Here is a 15,127-nt window from a genome sequence, read left to right as displayed (position 1 = left end):
GCTATTTGGTGATTTTTGTTGTTGAGTTTTTTAAGTTCCTCGTGAATTCTGGACATCAGGCCCTTGTTGAATGCACTGTTTGCAAATATTTTCTCCCATTCTATAAAGAAAGTTTTACTGGAACAAAGTCACACCAAGGCTGTTTGTGGCTGCTTTCAAACTACTGAGGCAGAGTTGAGTCGTGGAGGCCACATGGTCTGCAAGCCTAGAATATTTACTATTTGGCCTTTTACAGAAAAACTTACCAACCCTGAACTTGACTATCCCTATTGATTTTGGCTTATGATTCTATACAGTACAACCAAACTATACTAAAGCCTACTCCGTGTTTCTTGCCCTCTTTATTTAGAAACTACCTTATTCTTAGAAGGATTTAATTTACCTGACAAAAATGTATGTACCTGACATAACTGCATACATGTAAATTTCAAATAGGAGTAAGAAAAGTAGGGCAAAGGGAAAATGAGAGGAGAGATGACGAAGACAAGCCAGGGCAGGGGTGCAAAGACACAGAGCGCAAACCTGAGTCGCTCTGTATTTTCCATAAGCCACCGACTTGGCTCTGAGCAGCCACCACTGAGAGACATGATCCCTTTCTCCATTTAGCATGTTCATTGGATATTCACCAGGAAAACCACAACCATCTCTGGAGCAAAACACTATTTATCCCATGAGTCTGTGCATAAAGCGGGTAACGTGAGATGCAGTGAACAAAGTCCTCGACGACACCCAAACAGTTGAGAGAAATCCTAATGACATTGACTGCTATATCCAAATTTCCCTCCACGTGAGTCAATTCCAAATCCCACAGTGGAATTTATCAGCACTTCTTCCAGTAGGTTTCAAATTTTTTTTTATAAAAGCAAACATGTATGACTTTTATAATCAGAAAATAAACATTTGTTTAATTAAGAAAAAACTAAAGGAAGCAGTACCCTTGACAGCCTGGCACTGACTTTAATGTAGAAGCCCTCAGCCATGTGCTCCAAGAGGAGGCTCTGTCCAGTCCTGCTGTTTTTGGCCAGCTGAGCCTAGGTGCCAGGGTGAGAGAGGAGGCAAAGACAGGCTATTCTAAGGTCTGGAGCCTTGGGGTCAAGGAATTTTTATCATGTGGATAATCAGGCTCCAGGCATTGACTATAAAAAGCACTGGTGAATGGCAATTATCATTTGTCATTTCTCAAACTGAGCTCTGCATCCTTATATCTAGTTTATCAATATAAATAATTCACACCTGGATCTCTGTTGCTCACCACTTTATGCCCAGTGCCTCAAACAGTGCCAGGTACAGATGAGCAGTAAACACTTAGCGAATAACGGATGTGCTCGTCTGGGAGATCCTACAGATATTCTGAGGTTGTATTGGCAAATTCTTCCCCAGCTGGACCTTATTCATGATGTCCCAGCTTCGAGATTCTCACCTGTGACAATTAGACAGGTGAGATAGCGGCCCAGATGAGGAGGCCAAGCTCCTGAGCATGCATCAAGGAAAACAAATTAAAAATTGAAAAGGGAAACTGAATAGCCAGCTGTCTGGTCTTGCTTTGGTCCCATTGTTGCAGAGATAAACATTTGGACAGCTCAAGGCAAACACAGCTTTGGGTTCTGAACAGGCGGTACTGCTTTCTCTTGCCCGCCATTACTTAATTGTGAAATCTGTTCTTTGTTCAATGCAGGGAACTGCCTGCTCCTAAAGGGCAGGCCTGTTCTCAGGATACCGCCTGGAGCTCTGAGATGCCTGCTCTCTGTGCAGCAGGTCCCACTTGCTCTGCATGGCCCCGGCAGCCTGGGCAGGATTTTCTCCAAGGAGATCTTCAGAGAGCAGCTGGCACCTTGGGCAGGCTCAGGCAGAGAGGCCTCAATGGACCATGCTTCTACATGCAAATGTTAAAACAAGCAGGCCAAGCATCCTCAGGACCAAATTGGCTAAAAGACGGTAATGTCAAAATGTCACAGCCAAAGTGACAGCTGGCAGTGGCTTAGAAAAGAAAAGACATTATCTTCGACTGGGAAGGAATGACACAAAAGGAGCACCAGACTGGGAGACAGGGAGCTGGCAGGTACTAGCCTGGCTCTGTCACTCAAAGCTGAATGTTTTTAGACAAATAATTGCCCTTGCCCTATCTTGATTTTCTCAACTGTAAAACGGAAATGAATTCACCAATAAGATTGGCCTATTTTCTTGTAATGAACCCCTACCATACAACAGCAATAAGGAGATATGGAAGAAATACGACATTGTCCTTCCCCCACAAACTGATCATAACACATAAGGCTAGCACAGTGCCTGGCTTACAAGGGGCATTCAACAGTGTGATTGCCAGGAGAGTATCAAGGTGGCCACTGGGTGTGCTTGGCCCAGTGAGTTCCACTTCCACGATATCACCCGCATGGACTACCTGCATCTTCTGCTTGGTGTCAGTGCAGACCGTGCCTCACCAGGACCACAGCAGGAATCTGCTCCCTTGCCATCACTAAAGCAGTAGCTCGCTGCCCTAACTTGTCCTATAGCCTCCAAGCTCCAGCCTCACCCATTCAGTCTCCACTTGTCCCCCAGCTCTCTCTGCACAACACCCCTGCCTCAAAATCTCCTTGTTCTACAAACTTCAAAAATTCTTTTTTTTTTTTTTTTTTTTTTTTTTTTGAGATGGAGTCTTGCTCTGTCGCCTAGGCTGGAGTACAGTGGCCTGATATTGGCTCACTGCAAGCTCCTCCTCCTGGGTCCGCACCATTATCCTGCCTCAGTCTCCTGAGTAGCTGGGACTACAGGCACCCACCACCACGCCCAGCTAATTTTTTGTATTTTTAGTAGAGACGGGGATTCACCGTGTTAGCCAAGATGGTCTCGATCTCCTGACCTCGTGATCCACCCACCTCAGCCTCTCAAAGTGCTGGGATTACAGCCGTGAGCCACTGCGCCCGGCCCAAAAGTTCTTTAGCATGGCCTTTAAAGCCCCACCAGGCTGTCTCCAGGACACTTCCCCAGACTTTAGGGTCTGCACTCCCTATTCCCCAGAGCACCAGGCTCCTTCTCTGCTTTTCCTGCTCCTCACTTTGAGGGCTTTCCTCTCCTTTGATTCTGAAGATCCTAACTCACACTTAAAAGCTCACTGCAAATGCATTCTGTCTTATTAGGTATTCTTCACAAATTCCAGCCCACCTAGTAGTCATTTTCTTGTGTTTAAGCTTGGATATGTTTTTATTTTTGATATCTTCCCACCATAAAGCAGTTCATCTTGAAATGGGAGTTTTAGTTCAAAGGCTTTCCTCCCTATGAAGGCTTTTCTGATCAGCCCTACTTTCCCCTACGGCCCCTCCCCACACCCCACACGTACACACCGTGTTTGTACTCATAGCACTTATCCTCCATGCATCCCTTCGATAACGTCCATACAGGGTGCAATAGAATCAGAATCCTTCCTTCTTTTCTCCAGAGCTGAAACAAATACGCTTGGCCCAGAATTAGCGTTCAGTAACTCTTGGCAATGATGATGAAGAAAATTAGACCTGTCTATAATGGCCACATGGAAGGAACAAGTGTCACATTTGTGCAACCAAACTGTCTACTGCTCCCCATTCACTATCACCACCATACATATAGAACACACTACCTCCATTTTGTCCCCATGAATACCCAGACTCAGAATTCAACCTCTCTAAGTTTCCAATGCAGAATCCACTCCTCTTTAAGCATGAAAGAGCAATGGAGACTTCACTGAAGAGGCAGGAGGAGAGATAGAGGTGCTGTTACACAGCGTAGCCAACAGTAAGGCACCTCCAAGTCCCCACTGTCCCCCCTGGGTCACACCAGACTGAATTACCTCCCTCTCTGCCTTCCTCCAAGCAGCCACTGACCTCACCAGTTTCTCTCTCCTCCTCCAAAACTCCAACTTTAAATGTCCCCTCTTTCCATTTTGCCATCAATTGACATCAGCCATGGTTTCATATCCAGACTCTTCAGCACACAGCTCACGGCAGATCCCTCGGTGAACAGAACCTGCCCTTCTTGAAGGCTGTGTGGCCAGCACCTTTCATTACTCAAGCACCACGTTCATTCTCTCACTCCTTCCTGCAAAAGTGTGTGTGATATTGATCCCAGACATAACACTGAGTTCTCCCCAAGCAGCATTCTGAGAAGTGAAATTCTCACCACCTCCCTCCATCTACAATCACCTCCTCGATGAGTTTTTGCTGTGAGACTCAGAGATAATGACTGCTTTCCAGTGTCCCTGCCTGGTCTTTGAGCCACTCAGGTCTCAGGATGTCCCTTCTCCTTCCATCTATGAGCCAAATGACTCTTGACTGAGCCAGGACAGGTGGCCCAGACAAAGCAGCTTCCAGAATCATAATGAGAAATCACTCCAAATGCAACATTCTTCTCAGGGAAACTCCTGACCCAGAGCAGACCCAAGAAAGAAAGCCACAGGGCAGGGCTTTCCCAGAGCATGGGCCTGGCTATGGTGACCAATGCATCCCTGTTTGCCCAGGACTTTCCCAGTTTTTGCACTGAAAGACTCATGTCTCATGTACCCCTCAGTCTCAGGCAAACTTGGATGGTTGGTCACTATAAGCCTGTCCCAGTAATGATCCTTGACAAAAACCAGTGGCTCATGAGGTCAGCCAGTGAAGCCAAGCTTCATATAAGCAGATCAGAGAGACACTGGAAACGCACAGAGAAGAGGCAGAATCAGCCCTGGTTGCAGGTGGCCCTAGGAGACAACTTCATCAGAAAAGGGCACACAAGTGAGCTCCAGGTACAAGGGCCAGGCAGCCTCAGGTGGGCTGCTGATGCATCCACCATCAGGATGACTGATTTCCACCATGCACAGGGCCCAGCTCACACACTGCAGAAAATTAGGAAACTGCTCCAAGAGGGGGTCCCTACGGGCTACCACAGGACAAGAAGAACATCCCCTGAAGGCCACCAAACACACACACACACTCACTCAGCACTCCCTGGGATCTCCGCATTTGTAACCCTTCCATAAGTTTCTGGTATGTCTCCTTAACCCTCTTCTCCTCTCCAAGATGATGGAGGGTGTGTGTGTGTGCATGGGTGTGTGCTTATTAGCAGAGGAAATGTGCTACATCCTCCCAACAACCCTTCTCCACTGCAAATCCCACTCCCTGCAAATCCCCCCATAAACCACTGTACACAGGAGGAACCCAGCTTCTCCTCTATGACCACGTGGGAGCACTTGTTGCTCACCCCCACCTCCCAATAGCCAGCCTCCTGCAGAAGACCCTGGGGAACATCACAACTCATAAGCAAAGCCATCTTGGCCCAGAGAGCAAGGCCTCCTAGTGTGAGAAGTGGGTGGAAACTCACCAGGACTCTGCCAGTCAGTGTCTGGGCGGATATCATCACCCCCGCCCAGTCCTTCACGGAGGTCATCCAGCCGACCTCGGCGGCCACTGCCTCCTCTTTTTCATCCACTGGTTTGAGAGTGCCATCCGCCTGGCTTGAGCCATTGTTAATCTTCTGGGCCTCCTGGCAACAAAGAGAGCAAGAGTTGAGACATAGGGAACAACTGGATTTAAATAATATGCCCTGCCCATAAAGAACCAGAGCCTGAAGGGGTCCCCAGCTGAGGTGGAAACTGGCTTAAAGGTACAGGAGTAAAGCAAAAGGGATAAATTATGCCTTTGAATTTTTTAAAGTCTTTATTTTAAAAAGAATATTTTCTTTATTTCCTCTTAAAATATCTTAGTGAAACAAAGAAGGATGGTATTATTTTATTTTATTTTATTTTATTTTGTTTTGTTTTGTTTTGTTTGGTTTTGTTTTTTGAGATGAAGTCTCACTCTGTCACCCAAGCTGGAGTGCAGTGGCACGATCTTAGCTCTCTGCAACCTCCACCCACCACGTGCAAGCAATTCTCATGCCTCAGCCTCCCGAGTAGCTGGGATTACAGGCAAGCGCCACCACGCTCAGCTAATTGTTGTATTTTTAGTAGAGACGGGGTTTCACCATGTTGGCCAGGCTGGTCTTGAACTCCTGACCTTAAGTGATCTGCCCACCTCAGCCTCCCAAAATTCTAGTCTCCTCCCATTTTAAAGGAAAAAAAAATACCAAAGGAAGAGGAAAGGCAACCTGTCTAAGATTTGGGCATGCTGAGGAGGGAGGAGGAAAGTGTGGGAGATGTCCTGTGGTCTTTGCCTACCCAACCTCTCTGCGCCTTTTCACAGCAGCACCCCCACTTTCCTTTAGGAAAATTATTACCTCTTCCTGTCAGTCTATGTTGTTCAAAGGGGACAGATGGCCTGCCATTGGCTCCAACAGTAGAGTCCTTTCTACCCCCTGCCAACAGCAATTGGGCCATGAATAATCACATGATCCATGTCAAGCCAATAAGACTCAAGCATGGAACATTTGCAGGAAAGAATAGGAAAAGTCATCCTTCTCTGAGAATGAAGCCACTGCAGAGAAAAGTAAAAGTAATAGACTATTGATGTCATCATTTGAACATCCAGATCCAGCTGTGCCTGAAATCCACACCAGAGCCTTTCAGTTACAGGAGAAAATACATTCCCCTTGTGGCTTAAAATGTGCTTGAGGAAACAAGGCTGATCTCATCAGATAACTGAGCCCCACATAGTGACCTAAATTGTAAACCTTTGCACACAGTGAGTGTTCTACCTAGAATACTCTTCTCCCACAGAGACTTATGGCCTGCTCCCTTAAGTCTTTGCTCAAATACCTCCTTTTCAAGGAAGTCTTCCCTGGCCACCTGTTTAAATTTGCAACACTTTCTTTCCAATAGCATTTTTCTGCTTTATTTTTCTCCATAGCACTTAAACCTCTAATATACTTAATAATTCATTTACTTCTTTCACTTACTGTCTGCCTCCCCCACTGCTGCATCCTTGGTGCCTAATAGAGTGTCTTGCACAGAGTTGGCTCAATAACCATGAATGAATGACTACAAAGGGCTATGAGTATCAGGCCCCCATTGGCTACAGAGGCTGGGTTTAGTGTTGGCAGATAAAATACGGGATACCCAGTAAAATTTAAATTTCAAATAAACAACAAATAACTTTTTAGTGTAGGTATATTCCAAATACTACCTGAGACATACTTATACTAAAACCTTACTCATTATATATCTAACAATGTACATTTAACTGGACCCCAACACAAATACCCACTGCAATTATTACTGCAGAAGAAGATGTTTAAAAAGATACCAGCAAATTATGTTCATCATTTAAAACTCTGGAATTATTTCCCAAGGCAAAGTCACACTGGGGATCATTGTGATTTGGAATAAGGGGAAGAACCAAAGACAGAGGTGAAAGGTGAAAAGCTTTTCAAAGGGGGCGGGGCAGAGGGAGGTCAGGCACGTGGGAGGCAGGGGGGGAGGGCGCACTGGTGAGCCATCCTCTTGGGGACTTGGCCATGGCAGGCAGGGAGCTGTTCCCAATTCCCCCTTTTCTCCCTCTGGCTGCCTGTGGTTCAGGGAAGCTGGAGAAGACAGAAGCCAGACCTGCAGCCCTGGATGCTAATATTTTCTTTCCAAATGTGTTAAGCTCCACGGAGATAGAATGATCCAAGATAAGACCGGCAAGGGGGAAGCCACAGGCCAGATGTATTTGGGGGCTGCCCGCTGACATGTGTGGGGCCTGCTGCCCAAGCCTCCCAGGCCAGCCTCAGATAGGATCTGTTAGGTCTTGTCCTGGTCCTTGAGCCTCTGTCCTGTGAGACTCTGAACAGGAGGGTATTTAGGAGGAGAGGGAGGCCCTGATACAGGGGCAGCCATGGCAACTGAGGGTGTAGATTCAGGGAAAAAATCCAGCTCTCCCACCACTGTGGAACCTCCTCCATAAGATGCGGACAGTACTGCCAGCTCCTCAGGCATTGTCAGGATTAAACAGTGCCCAAGAGCACAAAATACAGGTTCAAGCAATGATCCCAGCACCCCTTGCTTCATCTCATGCCACTGACACCATAAAGCAAAGGTTCTCACAAATGAGCAGGCATCGTAAGCACACCAGAGGGCTTATTGAAACACAGCGTGCCGGGCCCATCCCAGAATCTACCTTTGAAACAAGATGTCAGGCACTGCTGATGCTGCTGGCCTTGGGAGCCCACTTTGGGGACCACAGCTCCTGACCACCCTGGTATGGCTCAGTGACTGCTGAAATGAGACAAGGATCTTCACCCCCAGCTCTCTCCTGGCCTCTTCCTTCACCCAAGGACAGAACCACCTGCTTGTTTCAATACTGGACATTGGTGGAGGAGTGGGGAAAAGAGGAGGACAGGGAGATGGTCCTCACATCTGAGGCTCTAGTGTTTCCTTTTGAGTCATGCCTCCCAGGATGTTTCTGAACTGATCCCTGGCCACCACGTGGGGACCTGGAAGGCTAGTTCCCTGCTCCTCAGTCCTGGGGGCCCAAGTTCTAGAGCCCTTGGTAGACCATGGAGAGGAGAAATCAACGTGAAAAAGGCTGGGAGGCAGGGGGTCCTCCAGTCACAGTGGTTAACTGCATCAGTAATTCACAGCACAAGAGGTATGTGGCAGATAATGCTATTTCACCAGCCCTCTTACCTATTGTTTTACAAGGCATTCATTATTTTAATTACTTTATGATAGGCAAGGAAAAACACAGACTAAAGGGAGATAATGCCCTTGTTATTATTTGCTTACACTAGATGTTGTGAGCTTAATTACCATGTGTGGGAAGCAGGACTGGGAGGAGTGATGGGGGAGCTATTTAAAGCCTGATGCCAGCTGGCCAGGCTAGCCACCAGGCTAGCCACAGATCTTGTGCCTGGAGGAAGAGGCCCCTCTCTCCACCACTGACTTCACTGTGGCCAAAGCACCCCTTATGGGGAGCAGGCATTATAACTCCATGCTCCAAAGAAAAAGGAGCAGAGAAGGTTCAGTAGTAGCCTTGCTGGGAACATGTGGGGGCAGAGTCCACTATAAGAGTGTTGGCCACCATTGAACAAGCCAGAACTAGGTGCCAGCAACTAAGAATTAAGTGTTCTCTATGCATTATCTTGCTTAAACCTTATAATACATCCAACAGGCAAGTGAAATTATTTCCATTTTACAGAGAGGGTGACTAAGAGCTGGTATCTCTCAGAAAAAGGCACAGAGCCTGAGAGCTCAGGCTGGAAGCAGAGAGCCCACCTGGGCTTGTACCTGCTCCAGAACTTCCAAGCTGATGGCTGTGGCCCATCAACCCTTGAGCCTCAGCCTCCTCCGTGTAAGATGGGGGCAAACATGCCGCCTCATTAAGGTGGTGGGGAAGCTGAAGCTTGGCACAGTCCCAGGCATACAGTGGTTATGGCTGCCCTGATGAAGCACCCACTAAGGGGGCTGGGGCCTCTAAGGGTAATCCGTTGAAGCTGCACCACTTTCATCAACCAGCAGCCCTGGGAGGCACACTGGCCAGAGTGAACCTTTAATAAATAATCACAGAATTGAGGATAAGGGAGTGCAGGTTCTAACACTGTTATCCTCCGATGAGCAGGCAGCCCCTAGAAGGTAAGGTGCTGTGACTCCTGAAGAGCTTCTAGTAGGCGCTGTGTGACCACCACCCAGGACAGCTGGGGCAGGGGTTCTCACACAGGGTGGACCCTAGACCGAGTGACATCTCAGATCCCTTCTGACTTGAAGCCCCATTAGATCAACCTCCCATTTTTAAGATGAGGAGGCTGAGGACCAGGGAGAGGCTGCCTCCTGAGTCCCAGCATTCTGCTCTTGCTCCTGTCCCCACAGGACACTGCCTCACAGGGGAACAAATGGTTTGTTCCAAATGGCAAAGGGTATATCCAGCCACACCCAAACCTTCCACCTCTTACTGCAGAGGACCCAGTCCTTATGCAGGAAGCACTTCTGAGTAGGGGCAGTCTGACGTCAGTCAGGAAATCACTGTGTGTGCTCACACATGCATGTGTGTGTGCGCGCGTGTGTGTGCATGTGTGTGTGCTCACACTCGTGTGTGTGCATGTGTGCGTGTGCTCACGCTCGTGTGTGTGCATGTGTGCGTGTGCTCAATGTGCGTGTGCTCACACATGCGTGTGTGTGCATGTGTGTATGTGAGTGTGCATGTGTGTGTTCACACATTGTGTGTGTGCATGTATGTGTGTGCATGTGCTCACACATGCGTGTGTGTGCATGTGTGTGTGAGTGTGTGCGTGTGCTCACACACGTGTGTGTGCATGTGTGTGTGTGTTTAAGGGAGAGAAACCCCACTGGCTGCAGCCTCCAGCTACCCCAGCTTCAGGAGGACAGGCCACCAGATCTTCTGAAATGGAAGAAAAGATGCCTTGGGAAAAGAGAGGAACATTGAGGGAAGGACAGGGAGAAAAATGAGAGGTGGGGCCATCGGGTGGGAAGGCCATCTCAGAAAGAGGAGGTCCTGCAGGAGCCCTCCCCCTGCCCCTGGCCACTCCCTGAGAAAGGTGTTCAGCCTTGCACTGGAAGCCACTCTGTTGATCTGCCTCCAACCCTGCCCTCTCTCCCCACCAGAGTCTTGTGTAAAGCAGGCCACAGCTGCCTCTCAGTGGCAACAGTGACATCTAATCTCAATGCCCACATCAGAGGGTGGGGAGGGATACAGAGCAAGAGTGCAGGCACAGGAGGCAGGGAATGCCAGAAAGCAGAGTGGCCGCGGTTCCCTTCCGACACCCACCCTACCACGCAAGCTCTCACAGGGCTGTGCCCCAGCCTTACACTCTCACCCCTTTCTATGCCTTCTCCCCATTCCCTTTAGTGGTGTTCCCCATGATGACTTTCTGTTGACATGGCCACAATGGGCCTCACCCTTCTTATGTCACCTGAGGCCAAGGGCCCGACTAGACCCCGTCACCTAGTGCTCAAGATACAAACCTCATCTGTTGGGTCTGGGCATTTCCCACTGAATCACAAGATCAAAGACCAAAGCTTGAGAAGGGACCTTAGCAATTCCTGAGGATCCCCACTGCCACCTAACTACCATGCACACAGTGTACAGATGAGAAAACTGAGGCCTGGAGGGAAAGCCACAAGCTCAGGGCCACCCAGCCCAGCCAGGTGGCCACCGGGCCGGGAAGCAAGCCCCAGTTGCTCTGTTTATCTTATCTCTTGTTGTCTCCCGGATAAGACAATTGCTCCAAATCTAGCCCAAGTGACGCAGTCACTCTGCTGCCCCATCCTGGAACCTGGAGTTCAGGGTGTTCCTAGGACTGGCAGAAGGCTCCACCTGGCCTGGTACTGAGTTCAGGTATGAGGGTCACAAGGACCAATCCTGCTTGCCTTCAAAGGGCCCAGCCTTCCCCAGCCATGACAGCTGCTCTGGTCTAGCACAGGAGAGCAAGCTTGTGCTAATCCTAGGACCCCACAGCCCCAACCCTCAGATTTGGCTGTATCTGTCTCTCATCCTTGCTGAATTAGACCCAGCATACTGGGACTTTCAGGTCTGTGGTGTGGCAGGAAGAGCTATGAAAATCAAAAGATACTCTAGACCAAGTCCAGCTTTTCTGGGTGGCCTCCAGCAAACCATGTCATTCCTCAAACCCTCCATATTCTCTTCTATGAACAGGGATGAGTCCTGCCTTGTCACTCTGCCTGATTCTTGCAGGAGCCCTTATCTGGTAATAGAGTACAGCCTTTCTGAAAGCAGTGCTTTACAAAGGGCAGGCAAGTGGAGTCACTGTTCTCTGGTTCTGGGCAGGAAGCGGGGCTGCTCTGGAGAAAGAAGTCCCTGTGCCACAAAGCCAGAGGCCTCACAGAACGCAGGGCTCAACACTCAGATTCCTACCCAGTTGCAACTTGTAAGGCAGGGCCCCCGTTGTCACCCTGCACCCCAACAGGATGTCAAATTGCCAAGTCTCATCAGGTGACCTGCCATGCTGGGCACACCCTCCCTGACAGTGTGAGCTGCTGCCACACCTGCTCTCACCCGATTGGACTCTCTCACCCCAAGGCACACTCCTGACACCTGCCAAGCTGTCAAGCTGAACCAGGCACCAAGGTCACTGCAGGCACCACACCTGCTGGACGACTGCGTCAGGCATGAGAGGCTGGCTGGGTCTGCCTTGAGGAGATCCCAGGCCCCTCCCTGCTGCCTGCGAAGGTCGAAGCCTTGAAGTTCCAAGTCTGCCTCGGGTTTAACTACGTGTCAGTTCTTTGGACACTGGTTCCTCACCCAGGATCTGGGAAATCATTTAGGCAAAGACCATCTGGGAAGAAAATACTTATTCAAAAATGTAACTGAAATCATGTCATTGTTGTACTCGACACCCTCCTATGGCTTCTTGGCCCACTCAGAGGACAAGTGACAGTCTTCACACCCAATCAGCCCCACTCATGTCCTGCGAGTCTGCTGCTCACAGCTCCATTCCAGACTCAATGTCCTCCTCATGCTGCCAGGACATTCCAGACCCAGACCCGTCTCAGGGCTGTCTGCGCTGGCCTCTGCCTCTGCTCCAGAGATCCCCGTGGCTGCACCCTCATTTCTGTCAAGTTTTGGTTTGCATCCTCACCTTGTCCGTGAGCTCTTCCCTGACCACCCTACTGGAAATGACACTCCACCTCATCCCAACCTCTCCCTGTCTATGCTCTCTTATCCAGAGTAAGTCTGCCACCTGCTTCCTTTACTTCATCATTGTGTACTGTCTGCAAGCTGCATGAGGGAAAGAGTTTTTGTCTGTTTCTTTTTGTTTTGTTTTGTTTTAGACAGAGTCTTGCTCTGTCACCCAGGCTGGAGTGCAGTGGCGTGATCTCAGCTCACTGCAAGCTCTGACTCCTGGGTTCAAGCAGTTCTCCTGCCTCAGCCTCCTGAGTAGCTAGGATTACAGGCATGTGCCACCACACCTGTTTAGTTTTTGCATTTTTCGTAGAGATGGGGTTTCACCATGTCTGTTTCATTTATGGCTGTATCTTCAACAGTGAATCCCTGTGAGCTCAGAGTAAGCACCTGACACATCTTGGTGGGTGGGAGGGAAGGAAGGAGGGTGGGAAGGAGGGGAGGAGGGAGGACAGCTACAGCAAATGGAAAGTCAGTTCTTACCATGCACAATCTAGAATAGACAATATTACTAATAAATAGTACTACTAATAATTACACTATTGACTAATGTTTTTTAGCATGATCATAGTAACTCTATGAGGTTGGTACTAATGTCCTCCATTGACAGATGAGAGGTTAAGTAGCTGGCCCAGGAAGACACAGTGCGAATTTAAATCCAGCTGTCTGATGCCAAAAAGGGATGCGTACCCGTCCTGCTGTCCTCCCAGGAACAGTGTGGGGAGCAGATGGGAGAATGCATGTACAAGGATTATCGGCTGCTGCAAAGCACCCACAAAAGGTTTATTAACATGAAGAGCACTCCATTCATCCCAATTCTGGGTACTGCTTGTACCATTGCAACCCTTCTTCCAGGGCCCTGTGCCTATGGAGGGCAGTTCCATCAAGGACAGAGAAACACAGTTCCTTTCTCTGCCAAGAACCTGCCCAGAACCATAAATCACCCTTCATGGAGCAGAGCATCACATCGGAAATGAGCGTGGCCAAGCTGATGGGCTGTGAAGCCCTCCTGCTAAGAACCATGGTTCTCTATGCAGATGCTGCTGAAGGAAGATTTGGCTTCCTCCCTCACCAGGCGTATCCTTGGAGTCTGCCCAGTGGTCTCCAGCACTAAGAGGCCGAGCTCTGCAGGGCCTGACGCACCTGAGTGGGAGGTGGCATTCTGACAGGGAACAGAGGAGATCAGGTTAGCACAAAACCATCTCCCCTAGCCCTTTTGGAACCACAGTAGGAGCTGGGAAGTCCCTCTCATCCCTGGAAGCTGGATGTTCTGCCCAGTGCCCTGGCACCATGGGATAGTCCCAGGATGCTTGACCCCCAGAGGGCTGTGGGAGAAGGAAGGGCCTCATGCCTCACAGCCCCTTTGTCCTCAAATTTTCCTGGTCAACATCAGAAGGCCGTTTCCCCTGAGCCTGCATTGATGGACTGTGCTCTGAGCTACTCATTCCATCTGCCGGGAGCCCCACCCCACCCTCTCCCTGGCCACTCCATTGCCCTGTCCTGTCTCGTCTGTTGAAACTGACCCGGCAGCCCCACATGCAGCTGTCCTCAGCTGGGCACAATGCAGAAGGGCTCCTTCTCTCCTGCCAGAGGATGGGGGCAGGGGGAAGCCTTCTGGACCGGAAGCTATGAAGCCAGGAACAGGCTGTGTGGCCTGGGCCAGTCACCGAACCTCTCTGAGAAGAGTCCCTGTCTGGGCGATGAGAGGGGGCAGTGAGTTAAATCCACAGTTTTCTGTACCTTGAAGCCCAGCATTGTGAGGTGCCCCAGCGGGGGGCTGGTTACCAAGGGAGGGGAGAGGAGGCAGGGCCCTGGACCCCATGGAAATAAAAGGGTCTCTGCATTGAGCAGTTTCACCTATTATGGTTCTGTGCTAGACAGCATCTGAGTGAAGGGATTTTCTGGGGGAAAACATTAGAAATCCCCTGATTAAAAATCCACAGGCCCATGTTAGCATTTTTTTTTTTTTTTTTTTTTTTTGAAAAGGAGTCTCACTCTGTTGCCCAGGTTGGAGTACAGTGGTGTGATCTCAGCTCACTGCAATTTCTGCCTCCCGGGTTCAAGTGATTCTTGTGCCTCAGCCTCCCTAGTAGCTGGGATTACAGGCATGTGTCAACATGCCTGGCTAATTTTTGTATTTTCAGTGCAGACGGGGTTTCACCATGTTGTCCAGGCTGGTCTCAAACTTCTGACCTCAAGTGATCAAACCCACCTTGGCCTCCCAAAGTGCTAGGATTTACAGGAGTGAGCCACCTTGCCTGGCCCCATGTTAGCTTTTTAAAAAATGCTTTATTTCATGACAATAACTATGACATCCTGTGACACAGTTTGGCCTAAGATCCAGAAGTGTCTGAACCTCAATACCTTAGGAATCCCTAGGGCTGCTGGTCCCTCCCCGCAGGCTGCTGTCCTCTCTTTGCCTCAGGTTTTCACCAGCCCCCAGTGCTGGGGCTGGGTCTTCCATGTCCCCCCTCCCATGCCAAGCACAAAGGAAATCCACCCAGCAACCTCTTTAACCTCCCGGGCGGGTGTCCCAGCCACGGGCATTCTCCCAGGTACCAATAATCCCACATATTAGGGTATTAGGCAGATCACCCAAAGCAGCTCAA

At 49.4% G+C, this 15,127-nt stretch overlaps 1 protein-coding gene across 1 annotated transcript in view; it reads right to left on the bottom strand.

The window, feature by feature from the left end:
• Nucleotides 1-15,127, bottom strand: part of LOC115900490 (calcium-activated potassium channel subunit alpha-1-like) — a 254,542-nt gene that overhangs the window by 147,168 nt on the left and 92,247 nt on the right. Inside the window, exon 3 of the mRNA XM_030941486.1 lies at nt 5,329-5,490. Within this exon, the coding sequence (XP_030797346.1) occupies nt 5,329-5,490 (162 nt within the window). The remainder of the gene's footprint in view (nt 1-5,328; nt 5,491-15,127) is intronic.

This window comes from Rhinopithecus roxellana, chromosome 11, assembly GCF_007565055.1.
Source record: "Rhinopithecus roxellana isolate Shanxi Qingling chromosome 11, ASM756505v1, whole genome shotgun sequence".
Taxonomy (NCBI): domain Eukaryota; kingdom Metazoa; phylum Chordata; class Mammalia; order Primates; family Cercopithecidae; genus Rhinopithecus; species Rhinopithecus roxellana.
Note: the sequence above shows the minus strand (reverse complement) of the source record. Positions and strands in the feature narration are given on the sequence as shown.